Below are 15,745 nucleotides of genomic sequence, written 5' to 3'. Positions count from 1 at the left end.
TTCCTGCTGTAACTACATAATTCAGAATTTATCTTTTTATGTATCTAATGCTTTTACATATTAGAGCCAATTTGGATACTTTTAATAGTTGCTCTAATCTAGTATGAGCATCAGACTCAGACCAGCTCACTGGTATCCCCCATGAGCACCACTGGTGACAGATAGCTTTCTTAGATGTCCTTGCCTGTTCTTCCATAGATAGATGACTCATTAGCGAGGCCTCCACTGTGTGTAACAATCACCATTCGATACATCCTGCCTTGACGCAGGTTCTGGAATGAACACTGCTGGAGATGCTGCTCTCCTGAAATCCTGTCATGAAGGGACTTGTCTGGATTGTACAGGAAGATGTCATACGAATCAAGCTCTCCTTGAGAGGTGGTCCAGCTGAAGGACAGTCGGTCAGTGGTGTTCTCTGTGACTTTCAGATTTGTAACAGCTGCTGGAACTGAAAAGAAGGTAAGAGTAAATATCAGAATCTAGGCACTAAGTTGAACCTTTAATAAACTCATGGCTGTAACACATTTCAATTAAGCCACAAGTAGTTAGTTAAGTAATATCAACAGCAACTATCAGAAACAAGAGGAAAGTATGAAATGACATTGATTCTCTCAAATACAGTGTTTTTATTTTCCAGAATGCCTGATTCTCTAGACCATGCTTACAGAGAACTGTCCATTAGCTTCTACAAGAAGCTATAAATCAGTAAAGACTGCAAGCAAGACTTGGCCTTGAGTTTAGAAGTGTGTATTCACATCAAATCCCACACTAAGAACCTTGAGACTGTGAATTAAAAAATTGATGACAATAAAGCATTCAGGTATATCCACAAAAGACAGAGGGAAGCATTCAGCATTTTGATTTAATATCCTTATTATGAACCATGGTCACATTATTATGATAATAAAGTTCAGATTCACATACAAAGCATGTATTAGGAAAAATGATGCATAAACATCCAGAGTCTGTACCTTACCAGAATCTTTGTAGAATCAAAATATACAGATGGTTCATGTATTTAATGATATCTGACTGAGGGAAACATAAGTAAACCAAGATGTACTAATTACCTGTTCGGCCAACAGTTTCTGCACGCTTACTGAAGAGTCCACCACTGACTGTCAAAACTTGTATTTTATACTTTTTGCCAGCTAGTAAATCTTCAAATTTGTGTTGTTTGGCAGTAGCTGGCTCTGATTTGTTACTCAGGAGGATTCCTTGCTCATTCAAGAGCAGAATGTCATATCTTTCGGCTACACCAGGAGATTTCTGCCAGGTCACTAACAAGGAATGACTGCTGTACGCATGATGGGCTAATAATTCCTGGACAGCGGCTGGAACTGGAAGCAACAATTAAAGGCAGGATATTACCAGGTGAAATACAGACCACTCAATACACAAATCTGAATAAAGTAATTAACAGAACATAACTCTATATATTTTCAGGTTCACTTGTGGGAAAACAAATGTCTCTGCATATGTTTATGCAAACAACTAATTCCTAGACATAAATTCAAACAGATGAAGTTACAGAGTTATGAAGTTACAGATATCATGGATATCTGAACCGGGAATGGAGAAGCAACAGATATATACAGACTATCATGAAAAGATGGAGAAGGAGAGTGAAATGAGCTGACTGAAACAGTTAAGAAAGGAATATGAAAAATAAAGAAGTGGTAAATTGGTGCAAAATAGTAGCCCAAAATAGAAAATGTTAGCCAGCAGCTGCTGCACAAAAGTCAAGGCCATAGATAACAAATGCAAGTGCTAAAGAGAGAGGATACATTAAAAACAAGGTATTGCATTGTTTTGTATGTTCTGACACCCTGGACACTGGGGCAATATGTTGTCTAACAAGCCTTGCCCATGCAATAGGCTCGGCTAGGACACAATAATTGCCTACATGGAGTGGATGTATGTGTCAGATGGGTACAGGCATAGGAAATGAGAGGGGTGGAACTGCATTCATCCTATGAAGGAAGAGACTGGGCTGGACTAGAATTCCATGCACATTCATCCAGGTAAAGCTACTGAAATGACACATCTCACTGGTATTAACAGACCTATGCCAACATCATGACTCATGCTTTGAGATAAAAACTACCCAGGAGTGTGAATGTACCCATGCCCTATGGTACATTCATAAACATTATAAAACATTATCAAACAAGGGTCGGTCTCTGGGAAGATAAAATACAACTTTCTCATTGTCTCAAGAAAAACATACTTGTTCTCCCAAAAGCAGCTAAGCTGTTGTGCAAGGTGCCACTGTTAGATCGCACCACCACCCGGTACTGCTCCCCAGGTTCCAACTTGTGAAACATGTGCTCAGAGATGTGTTTGGAGACACTCTGAGAATCAAGTTGATGGCTTTGTTGAAATATAGTCACTGTGTAGGAATCAACATCTCCACCTCCAGGGGTCCAGCTCACTTTCAGACTGTTTGTCATGCCATTAGGTGACACATGAATGTTTCGGACCTTGCTTGGAACTGGAAAAAAACAGGGAACAAAAAGGCACCTGCTCACAAATTTCCTGTTTGACTCAGGCTTCCTAATTTCTACCTATTTTATGGCCACAAAGAAGTGACTCAAAAGAGAAAGATCATTTACAGGTACAAATAATGTCATTCATGGGTAAACACAAGTAAAGTTGTAAATATTTGTGTGGGATTATTAGAAACACAGTTCTATGTATAATCTCCCTCTTGTCCATGTGATGTCTTAAAATCACCTCAAAAAATGAAGGCTCTTTAGGTACCCTCAGTTAGTAATTTCTCCATCATTATCTCAATCATTCACTTCAGGTAGGTAAATAGAGGTGTAAAATAAGTAAGTGATTTAACTAGAGACACTAAGCAAACAACTGGCATGCATGGGAATAGCAGAAACCTAAATGCTGACATCTCAATACAAATCAGATTGTCTTCCAACAATCAAGCGTTAGTAAATGCGACACTTTTTTATTAAGCATGGGTGTTGGCTAGTGTGATTTTCAATGACATCTGCTGTCTCTGAGCCAGTGTTACATAAGCTTGAATATAATCATGGCTCACCCTTGATTTTGAGTGGTTCATTCTAGAAAAGCCTAAACATATTTTAAATACCACATTATCTCTTACTTGTCAGGCCTTCTATGAAAGTAGCACGCTGTGCATCTCCACTGATGGTCAAAACAAGAATTTTGTATAGACGTCCTGGAGTCAGAGCTGTGAACCAATACTCCTCAATGGTGTTCCCAAGGAAAATGGGTGGGAAGATCTTCATATCATTGAAGAGGAGCTGAATCTCATACTTATCAACATCCCCCTCAGCCTTTGACCATGTTACCTGCAGATCTTCTGTGCTTCTGTTACTAAGAGTCAGTTCCTTCACTGACTCCGGCACTGAAGAAGTAAGAAGAAAAATGGGAAACTTCTCAGTACTTACTAACAGATCACAGCAAAAAGCTAGCAGCTCTGAAGTCATCCTTCTGAGCTACAATTCTTCATGTAGTTCCCTTGAGAAAGCAGTAGATTGCACTTATTTGGGTGGTTTACACCCCATCTAACACTGGAAGGTCCATTTCAGAACAGATGTCCACAATTTATCAGCATAAAAATAATAAATACATAATAATGGAGCCTGCAGGGAGTTCACCTAGCCAACAAAAACTGAGTAAGATCTGCATGTACAACAAAGACAGAGAAAAGAGGCCTGAGCTAGTGCCAAGTCAAGGCAATCCATCTGTGTGATGCAGCACCACAATCCAGTTTCCAACTTGTGCCAGACACAGGTGAGTTATTTTTGCCCTATGCTACATCTTTGTTAATAAACTGAGTTTCTCAGCATGGCTTCTTAACTCACATATGGTGCAAGGTGAAGATTGCACCCAGATCCCTGCTGGCTCCCAGCTAGCCACCTTACCTCTCTTGCCCCATGCTCTCCAATTCCAGCGCCTGGGGTAGTTTGAATAGACTGAGGTCTAGTCTATCTTCTGTCCTATATATTTCCATGACCAGAGAAAACTGTTCAGTACATTCTGGCATAATTTAATGATAAATACTAAGCTTATGTGGAAAACTGTACAACTGTTTTTTTTTGCTTTTAATGTTTCAAGATTAGCTTTCCAATTTAACAGACCAGGTCTCTCCCTTTTTGTTTGTTTGTAACTTAAACACTGGTAATAAACTAAATACTGCTTTCTTGTATTATTTGAAATAATACACATTCAAAGAGTCACAGTCAACATTTTATGTTAAAAACCATATGAGATTTTTGTTCCTGGGTATGGTAAATAAAAATACCCTGGGTTGTCTCAGAATGTTTCCAGGGTGCTTACTTACTTGTTCTGCCATAGACTCTTTCACTAGTTTCGTATTTCCCACTCCTTGTGCTGACCGTGACACTGTACTGCCTCCCTGGGACCAGACTGGTGAACACACATTCATTTTCATCCTTTGGGACACTTCTTGTTTGGATGAAATCATTGTTGTTCCTGATGGTCACTTCATAATTATCAAAATATCCAGATGCATGTAACCAAGACACCTTCAAGTAGTCACTTCTGGCTGAATTGCTGACAGTGAGTCCCTGGACACTTGAAGGGACTGAAAGAATAAAAAAAAAAGCAGAAATTTCCAGAAGTTACCAGAGTTGTGGCAGAGACCTGCATTTGTGGTAGTTACTAGACTTTTGTGAGGAAGTTGCAAAAACCCAACAATTTTTTAAAGTAATTTAAGTAATAAAGTTTAAGTAATTTTAAGTAATTTAAGTAATTTTAAGTAATAAAGTAGTATCTGCACTTTCCAGGTTGCTTTACATCTTATGACAATAAAATGGTTTGCCTTTCTAATTTTTGGTCTTATGGAACTTGCTCCATTTTTGTAAGTGTAGTGAGTTCCGCAGACAAACACTGATCCAAAATTTGGTTCTTGTCCTTTTGTGGCTGTTCCTTGGATTTTCACTTAGATCACGAGAAGACTAAAATTGCACTAACTTGATACTCTTTGCTATTTTAACACCCCTTACAATCTTTCATTTGTTCTACTGGTCTACCAAGTGTAAAGTTTTAGTTTTTTCCACTTTTGAGAAAGTTTTAAAAGGTTCTCCATCACTACTGCATCCTTTTCTGAGATTTCTCTATTCTTGTTATAATATCCTTGAAAATTGCATGACCAAAACCATAGATGTGTGTTACATTACCAAAACCAATTGACATGGATGTTACTCATTATTTTGACATGTCACTAATATTTTACTAATTAGCCTATCCTTTTCTGTTCTTTCAGTGCCTGAGTAACTTTCTGAGGAGATGCTCTGCAGGATATACTTGAAGGGCCACATAGAGGCATTAAGGGCAGGACAACACATTTGAGCCAAAATTGACACATTATTTCTGTTGACTCATAAGGACTGACATTACCTTCATTCATGCTAAGGCATTTTTGCATGAAATAAAGGAGCAACAGGGGCACAAGAATAAAACTAGGTCCATAAAGCCGTAATTTTATGGTTTGCCCCTCCAATCCCTAGTCATCCATCCCAGTTTGGTCAGATATTGATAAATCATTGGTAATGGCTATACATCAGCCATTACCAACATAAAAATGGTTACAGTGACTGTACTTGCCCAGAGCCTCTCTTTACCTGTTCGTTCCTGGCTGAGGGAATGGTTTTCATACTTTCCACTCTTGGTGGTTATCATCACATCGTAAAGTGTCCCAGGAGTAAGGCTGCTGAAGGAGCATTCACTGAATGATTTGGAAATGGTGAGAGTCTGAACAATCTTGTCATCATGAGAGAGTGTTACCAAATAACTGTCTACATCTCCAGAAGCTGGCAGCCAAGAAACACTGAGGTAGTCACTCCGACCTGAGTTATTTACTGTTACTCCAGTCACACTGGAAGGAACTGTGCAATACAGAGGAAAAAAGCAAACAAAAAAAATGCATTTACTAGCCAATTCTTATTGTTGTGAGTATCCCTGTAATGCCATCCCCTGCAAAATAAGAAGTCTGGGACTCCTGAGAAGTTCTGCACTGACTGCCTCTCAGCAACATTCATCTCCTTTTTTAAATACAGTGGAGGAAATTGTCCTTGGTGGCCCGATCCCAGCACTTCTAAAATTCTAGAAGCTGAGTTATCCTATCAAATTGCCATTCCTGAGTAACGGCAATAACTGGTGAGGCTGGTAAGAGGCTGAGGCCCACAGCTGAATGTTTCATTTCCAGTGGGTTTTCTGACGCCTAGTGGACAAAACATGAATGTCACTTGTTTTTCAAGCCAGCAAGGTGAGCTCAAAGGCTTCACATTGCCAGTACTATCATCACTCAGGTACAAAATTCAGTTTTTACAGGGACAGAACTTAGACATAATGAACTTCCAAATTTTAAACGGACTCTGCTGCACTGAACTTACTTGTCTCAGCAGAGGGGCTGGCCAACAGCTGGCAGAGTCAACACCCCCCCCCCCCGCCTCCCACCACCTCCCTGCTGTTACAAAATAACTACTCTACTTTAAGCCTTTTGGTATTATTCTACTCCATTTTTTTTCAGGCTTGTTTGCCTTTTCACCTGAAAATAGTGGTTTTCAAGGAGAACATTGCAGAAAACTGCAAAATGCCTTTGCCAAATTCACATAATGGGTAAAATTGCACTATGTTGCCAAATTTTCCCTCTAAATATCCAGAGAACTAGTATTACATTTCATGACTCTTTAAACCTAAAGAATTTGATGCAACAGTAAATCTTGTTTATGAAGTACAGAAGGATCTCATAATAACTAATTAGCCCTGGTGGACATTCTTTGATGCTGGATTAAAGAAAAAGAATGAGTTGTGAGAAACTGAGACACAAATTCACCCTATGGGTGAATCACCAACCTTTAGGCAGGTTCTTGGCACACATAAGTAAGGAGCAATCATACTACACCACCACCACATAGCCAATGGAACAAGAAAGTCCCTTCCAAGGAGTGATTTGCCCAGAAAGTTGTTCATTACTCTCGGGGCATATTTTTGTCTTTGTTACAGAGTGATCCTGCTGTACAGTTCCCACTGCAGTGAGAGCAGTTAGCTCTCTAAAGCTATATTTACACAAATCTGCACAGCCAGTGTGCACATATTGGAGCTGTACGGATGAAACTCCTGTTTTTCTGAATTCTCAGTGTAGTGGCTTAAACACAAGACCACTCTCTTAGATGAATTCAACTATCAAAAAGCGTGCTGGAGTGCTTTCTTTTTTACCTGTTCTTTCCTCTGCAATTGTTTGCCTTGAAGATATCCCTCCACTGACAGTGGTGACAACAACTGAATAGAGTCCTCCAGGTTTCAGGGCATAGAAATTGTATCTGTTAGTTTCACTGGGAACAGTTTCATTTTTAATGACAACATTCTCATGAATCAGTAGCACTTGGTATGAGTCTACATCTCCCAATGCTCTTGTCCAGTTGGTGAACAAGCTGTTGGTTGATCCCTGACTTGACACAGTCAGACCTGTCACTTGGGCTGGCACTGGAAAGGAAATCGTCATACTGTTACTGAGGAGAAACAAAATAAAACAAAACAGAATCCCCCAAAGAACGCAAGTTTAGTCACACTGAGGAAGTGCATCAAAAGAACATTCCAATTTGCAGCCAGACTCAACAGGACTAAAAATATTTTAACTGGGGACTGCTTCCTGTCTGGGATGTGGTCTATGGGAAACTAACTAAGACACAGAAAGTCTTTCAGCCTTTAGCACAACTTTTCTCAGACAGATGAAAATTATTCAAGATCCAGGAACTGAAAGAGATGGCATTTTATAAATACCATTAAATAAAAGCCATCCATTTAGGAAATCATTCAGGGTTTTTGCTGACTACTTCAAATATAGTCTGTGCATTTAATTTTCCCTTTCCTCTCCCATTCCCAATCTTTAATTTCTAATAAATGGCAAACTTGTTTGAAGAATACCTCAGGCACAGTCATCTATGCTGTGTCAGACCCTTTAATTTTGAGGATAATGGAAATGCATGGTTATGGTTTAACTCTTTATGCAAGAAGATCTGCAGGATAACAACTTTTACAGCATCAAAAGATGAATTGTTAAACAAACATAACATTTATCTAAGCATAAGCTCATGAACTTAGCAAGACCAAAAAGGATCAAGAAATAACAAAGGAATGTAATATGTAGCACAAATTTCACCCCCAATCCTCTTTTTTAATTTGGTTTGACAATATTTGGTCAAAGCAAGGAAATACAATTACTTCTAAAGATTTCTTTTTACATGACCAAGCACAACTGAAATAAAGAAGACTCTAACTTTATAAAATGTGAATGCACTCTTCCACTCTTGTTTTTTATCAGCCTTTTTGCACACATAGTACTGGTTTAGTAATCATTAACAAAAGCTAGAAAGTTATGCACAAAGCTGAAGAAAAAGCAAAGTTGATAAAAAACTCAGTCAAAAATCCTTCCAGTTTTATAATGGTCTCATAATATAGTTAGCTCCAACAAGATACTAAAATGCCATATTTCTGTGCTAAATGCTCACTTCAGTGCTCTTTGCAAGTAAGACCTACTTCTGTCATGTTTACAGCAATATTTTTAAGCCTACTAAGCTGTCCTGCTGCAAGGAAGATTCAGAGGTTTGGAACACTTATTAAAACCTGTGTTCTAGCTAAATAATGTTTGCTCTTTATAACTCACTTTGAATGTAATATTGACACACTATCAGTGCCTGATGTGTTTTCAAGCATTGACTCATACTAGTGAAGTGGGACCTTTATGGCTGAATAGGTCCCCTAAAGGGGTATAAGTCAGATGGAAGTGAAATTCCAGTTATCTAATAACATAACAGGAAAAGTATAAGCTAAACTTCTCAGGCCTTGGAAGGAGTTATAAAATTTAAGTAAGGACCACCATCAACCCTAGGAATGCTTCGATTCAAACACAAGCAGCTTATTTTTCCCTGTGCTGTGCAAGGCCAGAGCTACATTTTAAAACTTTACTTGCACTGGAGAATGTTTAAGTCAGTGCTTTAGCAGAGTAAAGCAACTTGCATGGTTTAAAACTTGCACGTGTGCACAAAATCAGCACCCTGCAGGGGGTAAGCATGGGACCTTCCTTGTGACACAGTCAGCATCCTCAGTAACAAACACATATTCTGAAATCAGAAGAGCAAAAAGATTAGAAACACATCTTCAAGTTCACATATGTGACCTTGTGTCGGTCAACCTTGGAATGTTCCCCCTAAAGTAACATTTTCCTGTGTGGTGATGTTTCTCTTTTTCCTAGATGATGGATGCTTTGCATCAAGGAAGTGACCCTCCTGAAAATACACAATGAAAATGGCTCTTCTTAAATGGAATCTTGTGCTAATGTAGATTGACTAGATATGACATAATATTTCAGAAAACTGTTCTGCCAGGAATTACACATCTATTTTCCAAAAGTCTTAAATAAATACAGCAAGATAACTGACAGTCAGAAATTAGAGACTCAGACATGTAACTTTTTTACTGAGGAAACAAACATAAGATCAAGACTTTTGAGATTTAGACACCAAGTTAATTAAGTCCACTGCAAAGCAAAAAGAAAATTGTTAATGGTTGACAGAAGTAAAGATTAAAACAGTTCGACAAGATGATACCTGTTCTTCCTTCTACTGAAGTCCAGTTGCTTAAAGTCCCACTAATGGTAGTGATGATTGCTGTATATTTCCTTCCAGGTATCAAGTCAGTGAAAGTGAATTCCTTAGCTTCTTTTGCAAGTCCTTTTTTTACAATAGGGAGCTCACTGACTTCCAGGGAAACCACATAGCTGTCCCATTCTGCAACAGGGGTCATCCACATGACACTAAGTGAAGTTTCATTAGCATGCTTCACACGGAGCTGGAGAACAGGCTCTGGAGCTGGAAAAGCACACAGATATAACAACAAGAACAAAACTATGTGGTGAACACACATGCCCTATCTCAAGCTGTTGTAAGAAATGTGTTCTGTAAGACAGAAATGTGATAGCAGCAGAGTATCTGCAATCAAGAGGAGATTCTTTACCTTTTTCTAGGAAGCCATTCTTATAAATCTAGTATTTGTGCCCCTCTTCCAGTAAAGGACTGTTAGCAGCAGACTTCAGCAATGCACTATGGCTATAATGCTTAGGTTTAAACTTACACCAGGATATATATTTTAGTGCAAATGGAAGTGCAGGGAAGTCAGCAAACTTCCTCTTGAACTCTGGGCACCGAACAGGGATATAAGACATTTGTACTATAAATCAGACCTACAACAACGTAGGTCTGACAAACAAGGATGCAAATGATAAGGTCAGAGTGACATTGATTTTGCATTGATTTATACCTAAGTCAAGCTGAGAGACACTTCAAACTCACAGGGGCATAAAAGAAAGAATCTGATCAGTGAATTTCTCTGTGTGTTCATGTGTGTCTGTGCCTGCATACCCAGCAAGCATGTCTTGCCCAATATAGTCCCTGATCTGATTTTGTCTCTGCCACATTGAAAAAAAACTCACTTTCCAAGTCTGTGGGTTAATGTCAGAGAAAACTGAGTCACAACAGGGCCTAATACCTGTACTTCATAAAAGACACATTATGCACCTCACTGTGGATCAAACAGTCATGATATACCCACTGCTGGATATTATTAAATGGACCATGTTCTAATCACAGAATTGCTTAGGTTGGAAAAGACCTCTAAATCCAACTCTTAATCACTTAGCTGAGTCAATTAAAAGTAACACCATAAAGTTAAATTACTTGCAACATATGTCAAAGTAAGGAAGATGAGACTGTATCTTGCTCTGATCAAGTTTGCTACAAGTCAGAGAAAGCTTCAGTTCTGTAGCTTCTACTGGTCTTGCTGTTGTGCAAAATTAACAAAATTAAGTTATTGGGGAATGACAGGTAAGGGTATAGTAGAAAAGGCAGGCCCCAGGAAGGGTGAGGATAAAGTAGAATGGCACTCCCCTATCTGACATTTTTCAGTCAAGTTAGCCTTGTGCCTTGCCTGTTATCCCTACTCTAAGTCTTCCTTTCCTCTGAATTGCACTTATTCTGCATTCACTGAGCAGAAATTCTAACAATTATATAAGAATTATTTTTTAAGATTGAAGCAAATCAGATGTGGCTTTGACTAATACACTGCAAAAGAATTCCACTCATGTCCCTGCAGGGTATATGGATTTCCTTTGGAAACAAAGACTAACCCATTTTCTTTATGAAGCACAAAAACAAGAACTGAGGTGTTAAAGGACAGCCATACTAAGATACACCTTCACCATATGGTTAATATTCTTTACACAGACTGGCAAGGAAATATACTGATGAACAATACAGTAAGGCCTAGAGTGCTTTCTTTAACACCTTTATAGGGTGCCCTACAATCAGCTATAAAATATAGCACTGAAATGAACATGTAATGTGACACCTGAGTCATGACAGAATCATTATATAGTTCCCATAGCTTTCACTAACAAAACATTTACTACAAACGTAATCCCGAAAGTTTTCACAGAACTGCTAAAATTATCTCTGTAGTTTACAAAGGAAGCTCCTTTTTACTGAATTAACAGTGAATTAATTAATTAATTCACTGTTAATTCAAAATTAATTGGTGGATTCCCAAGTACTCTTCCATTGCTCACAGAGCTGAACACTTTGCACTCTCACAGTGCCTGGCCAAGCATGCTGACCTGTTCTTCCCGTGCAACTCGTCTTGCTCTGCAAATCGCCGCTCTCCACAATGACTTCCACGCCGTACTCCCTCCCTGGGATGAGGCCCGCATCACGGATGAGGTACTCGGTGCTGTCCTTGCCGAGGGTGGCGTTGAGCATCAGCGCTGAGCGGTTCCACAGGAGCAGGTGGTACCTCTCCCAGTCTCCCGCAGGGGGCACCCAGGTCACTCGCAGAGATCGCGGCCAGCCGCTAGCGCCGGCCTGCAGCTCCAAAACTTTCTGGGGAACTGGAGAAGGAGAAAAAGCAATTCTGAAGTGGGGTATTTCTGGTGAGATGTAAATGTACTGGCAAAACCTGTCTCACAGCACAGCTATTGTACGAGCACTTGGACTAGCTAGAGCAATGTGAGTTAGCTTGTTGCAAAGGTTGGCTTTCATTTTAAAGACAATTTTTACTCTTCCTCACAAAAACCACTCACTTATTTTCCTGCTGGTTTCTGACATCTGCCCATCAGAAATGGGCAACCCATCTTAGGGCACCCCTGTACACTTCTTGGATGCCCCTTGCAGTTTTCAGTCAGGTTCCCTGTTGTTTCCTGCACTTAAGCTCACTTACAAATTATCAGTTTTTCACTGCTAACATTCAAACTTCAATCTCTATCAGCCCAAGATACCAGCAGCAGAAATGCAAAGCCTAATGGCTTCTTTCACAGAAATAGCTTCTTCCACCTTGTATGCCCTAATTCCTCCCAACTGTAAAAGGCACTGAGGTTAAGACACTGGTCTATTAAAGCATCCACTCCATCCTGTCCTGTACTTCAAGGATCCTGAATTTACAAGCCTGACCTTCTCCTGACTAACTGTATGCTCCTGCAGGTCACATTGGACCACTGAAGATTTCTGATTTTCATGGAATAATTAAATATTAGCCAGACCAAGCAGAGATTAGAGGACAGATGCAGACCCTGAGGACAGGATACCTGTAAGCTTCATACTAAGATACTCAGAGATCAGCACTGGAGCCCTGAGACCATCCACAAGTATTAGCTACATAACTACAAGGCTAGCATCATGTTCTTATGCTTTATCTAGCTTAGTTAATATTTAATTGATCAGTAGGATCAATTAGTAGCAGAGGATTGAAGCCTCTTTACTAGCATCACAAAATACTCACCAGTTTCACTTCCCATGGGCATAGCTGGCTATCAGACCTAGAACTCCCATATGCCAGTGAATATGGGAAATGTGTTTCAATTTCTGAGTGAATGGATAAAAGCACACAGTGTATTATTAGGAAGCACAGATGAACTTACATCACAACAGATAAAGTTCAGCCTTGTCAGGCTGACTGGACATCATTATACCCTAATGGCACAAAGTTTCAGTCTCTGAGATGTCTGTATTTCTTACTACAACATACAGCCTGGTTCTGCTGCACCCTCTCAATACACAGCAATGTGTATTATGTTCTTGGGGACCTTGCTCTCTCTATGAATTACAGAGGGACCCTGAGAGCCTAATCCCTTCAGCATCTGTAGACCTGTCAGTCTTCACGTAGGAATTTATCTCTGCTCCACAGAGCTTCTGCTGCAGTGACTGTTTTCAAAGCTCTTGATGTCTGTGGTAAAGGAAGGAATTGCTTATGATCAGCATCCTTGGAAATAGGATTTGTAATCCCAAACTTTGAAAGCATGGGGTCTAGGTCACAAAGCTGGGGATCAGTGCTGTTAAATGAGGTCCTGAAGTTCTCCCTTTAGATTGAAATGGTAATCTTAAAGGACTTTAATGGTAGGCTAAACAAACAAAACAGACATGCATATAAACCAGTCCAGCTTTGTACCTTCTGGACATGAAAGACTTCTAGGGCTCTTCCAGCCTGCACTGAGAATGTGGTATCAGCCAGGTATGTCAAGGATGTGATTTTCACATGAGATGTTTAATTGTAGACAATGGATATGTACTAAAACAAATAATCTGCTCTCCTACACACACATTTTCTCCCTTTGGGCTCTGAGTCTACTAGAAATTTATGTATGCATTCTTCACTGAGTTTGACCTTATTTTTTACCATCTAACTTTTGCTCAGGCTAGGCTGGTGTGGAAGAGATGACACACCTCTAGGGTCAGTAATGCTGTAGGAGAATGATGAAGGATTTTTCAGGTTCAGAACTCATACAAAAGATACCTGAAAGAAAATTATTACTTCTGAAAGAACATAAAAAACTCATAACTCAGCTCTATCTCAGCTGCCACATGCCTTTGTTAATCCACACTGTTTATAGTAAAGAAATCTGGGACGTAATCTTTTTCAGTTTCTAGATTTGTTTGGAAGAAGGAACAAGACTAGACCTTGCAAAATTACTTTAAAGACTGTTAATAATTTGACTACATGCGCACTTCCCCATAATGTAAATCAGTTTATGTAGTATGCTGAGCTGAATTCAAGACAACAAAGTTGGTCAGAAGTGCAGTAGTATGCAACAGTTTTATAACAGACTCACTCAACTAAAAGGTCCAAAAAAATTTCACGACTGTTGCCTGCTCCCAAGATATGCGGGAGCTGCTTTTGGCCGTCAGATTAACTGTTGCCACAGAGTCAGCAGGGGGTATTTCTGAAACAGTATTGTGCTCGTAATCTCATTTTGCCTGGAATCCAAATAATTTTGTCTCTTACAATGATTTGCTACAAGGCCAGTGTAGGCAAAAATTAGTTACAATGTTCTTACTGAAGCAGAAGACTTACATGTCCTCCCAGCTGCCATCCGATCGGTGAACAGCTCACCACTGATTGTGCGGGCAGTAACCTGATACAGACGTCCTGGAGTCAGCCTGTCAAACTGTGTCTCTGTGACTGGTGGCTGCACACTTTTGACTTCTTTAACTGATCCAAGATGAGACAGAGTGATATTATAGAAATTGAGGTTTCCTGAAGGTCTTCTCCACTTAACTTTTAAAGCGTCTAAACTGCCATCGTTAGTCACCATCAAATCTAAGACTTCAGCTGGGGCTAAAAAAAGAAAAGAAAGAGAATAAAATACAACTACCACAAAACATGTAAGACCTGCTGCCTCCCAAACTCCCCTAGTTAAGTTTTGATTTTCAATTGTTATATGAAATGGAGTATGAATGATTTTGCTGAACAGTGAAGACTGGTCACAGTTCACATCACTTTCCAAAATCACTTCCCTAATTGCCTCCCATGCAAAACCACCATATTTGATAAGATTTCTGTAAAAGAAATTGCATCTTACTCTTCCCAGAAATTAAGGAGAGCGAAGGCATGACCCTTTTTTTCCCCTACACAAGTGTTTTAACCATTGGACTCCAGTAGGATGTCATCTTATCATTATCTCTATGACCACAGAACTCCAGCCCGAAAAATGTTCCTGAAAAAAAAATTCTATAACTCCAGTTCTTTGAATCAGTATTTCTTTGTGAAAAGAAAAAAATCTTGATAATCCCCAAAAACCCACCAAATAGGCAAACAAAAACCCCAAAGAACCCAAACCATTTGATATTATAATTCTTAACCTACTTTACATTTTTTTTCTGCTTCCCTTTCACACTTTTTCTACTTTCATTTTAGCCTCTACGTTGTTGCAGTGGTAACTTAGGGAATTAAATAAGCTTATGGTGTCTCTAACTTGGAACACAAATCACATATTATTCTGAAATATGTCCTATAATGCTATTAGGTTATGGCCTTAGCTTCTTGTTTTGTTGTGGTGAATTCTGAAATCATACCTGTCCTGATTGTTTGAAAACTGCTGCTCTCCAATCCTGCAGCCTGGGTTATGATAGAGAGGTTATACAGGTGGCCTGCTGTAAGTCCTAAAAAGGTGTAGGAGGTAAGGGAGCCTTCCTGGTGAATCTCATGAACTGGCACACGATTATCCAGCAACAGCAGCCTGTAATGATCCACATGTCCAGAGCCAGGAGACCACGAAACAAGGATAGTGTCTGTCTTGACACTGACCTGAATGTTTTTCACAGGAGATGGCACTGTTGGTATAAAAAGGACACATGCTTAAGGCCTAATGGTTATCTCCATCATTTCAGCTATTTTAAATAGATTTAATCTTGGA

General features: G+C 39.5%; 1 protein-coding gene across 3 annotated transcripts in view; it reads right to left on the bottom strand.

Moving 5' to 3' along the window:
• PTPRB (protein tyrosine phosphatase receptor type B) overlaps window positions 1–15,745 on the bottom strand; it is a 62,716-nt gene that overhangs the window by 23,807 nt on the left and 23,164 nt on the right. For all 3 annotated transcript variants that reach the window (XM_058805948.1, XM_058805949.1, XM_058805950.1), the window contains 11 exons: window positions 15,405–15,662; window positions 14,404–14,667; window positions 11,678–11,947; window positions 9,618–9,878; window positions 7,228–7,494; window positions 5,631–5,894; window positions 4,328–4,591; window positions 3,125–3,388; window positions 2,231–2,494; window positions 1,071–1,340; window positions 185–448 (listed from right to left, as the gene is read on the bottom strand). In XM_058805948.1, coding sequence (XP_058661931.1) covers window positions 185–448; window positions 1,071–1,340; window positions 2,231–2,494; window positions 3,125–3,388; window positions 4,328–4,591; window positions 5,631–5,894; window positions 7,228–7,494; window positions 9,618–9,878; window positions 11,678–11,947; window positions 14,404–14,667; window positions 15,405–15,662 — 2,910 coding nt within the window. The remainder of the gene's footprint in view (window positions 1–184; window positions 449–1,070; window positions 1,341–2,230; window positions 2,495–3,124; window positions 3,389–4,327; window positions 4,592–5,630; window positions 5,895–7,227; window positions 7,495–9,617; window positions 9,879–11,677; window positions 11,948–14,403; window positions 14,668–15,404; window positions 15,663–15,745) is intronic.

This window comes from Ammospiza caudacuta, chromosome 5, assembly GCF_027887145.1.
Source record: "Ammospiza caudacuta isolate bAmmCau1 chromosome 5, bAmmCau1.pri, whole genome shotgun sequence".
NCBI classification, from domain to species: Eukaryota; Metazoa; Chordata; class Aves; order Passeriformes; family Passerellidae; genus Ammospiza; species Ammospiza caudacuta.
This window is presented reverse-complemented; position numbering and strand designations above follow the sequence as displayed.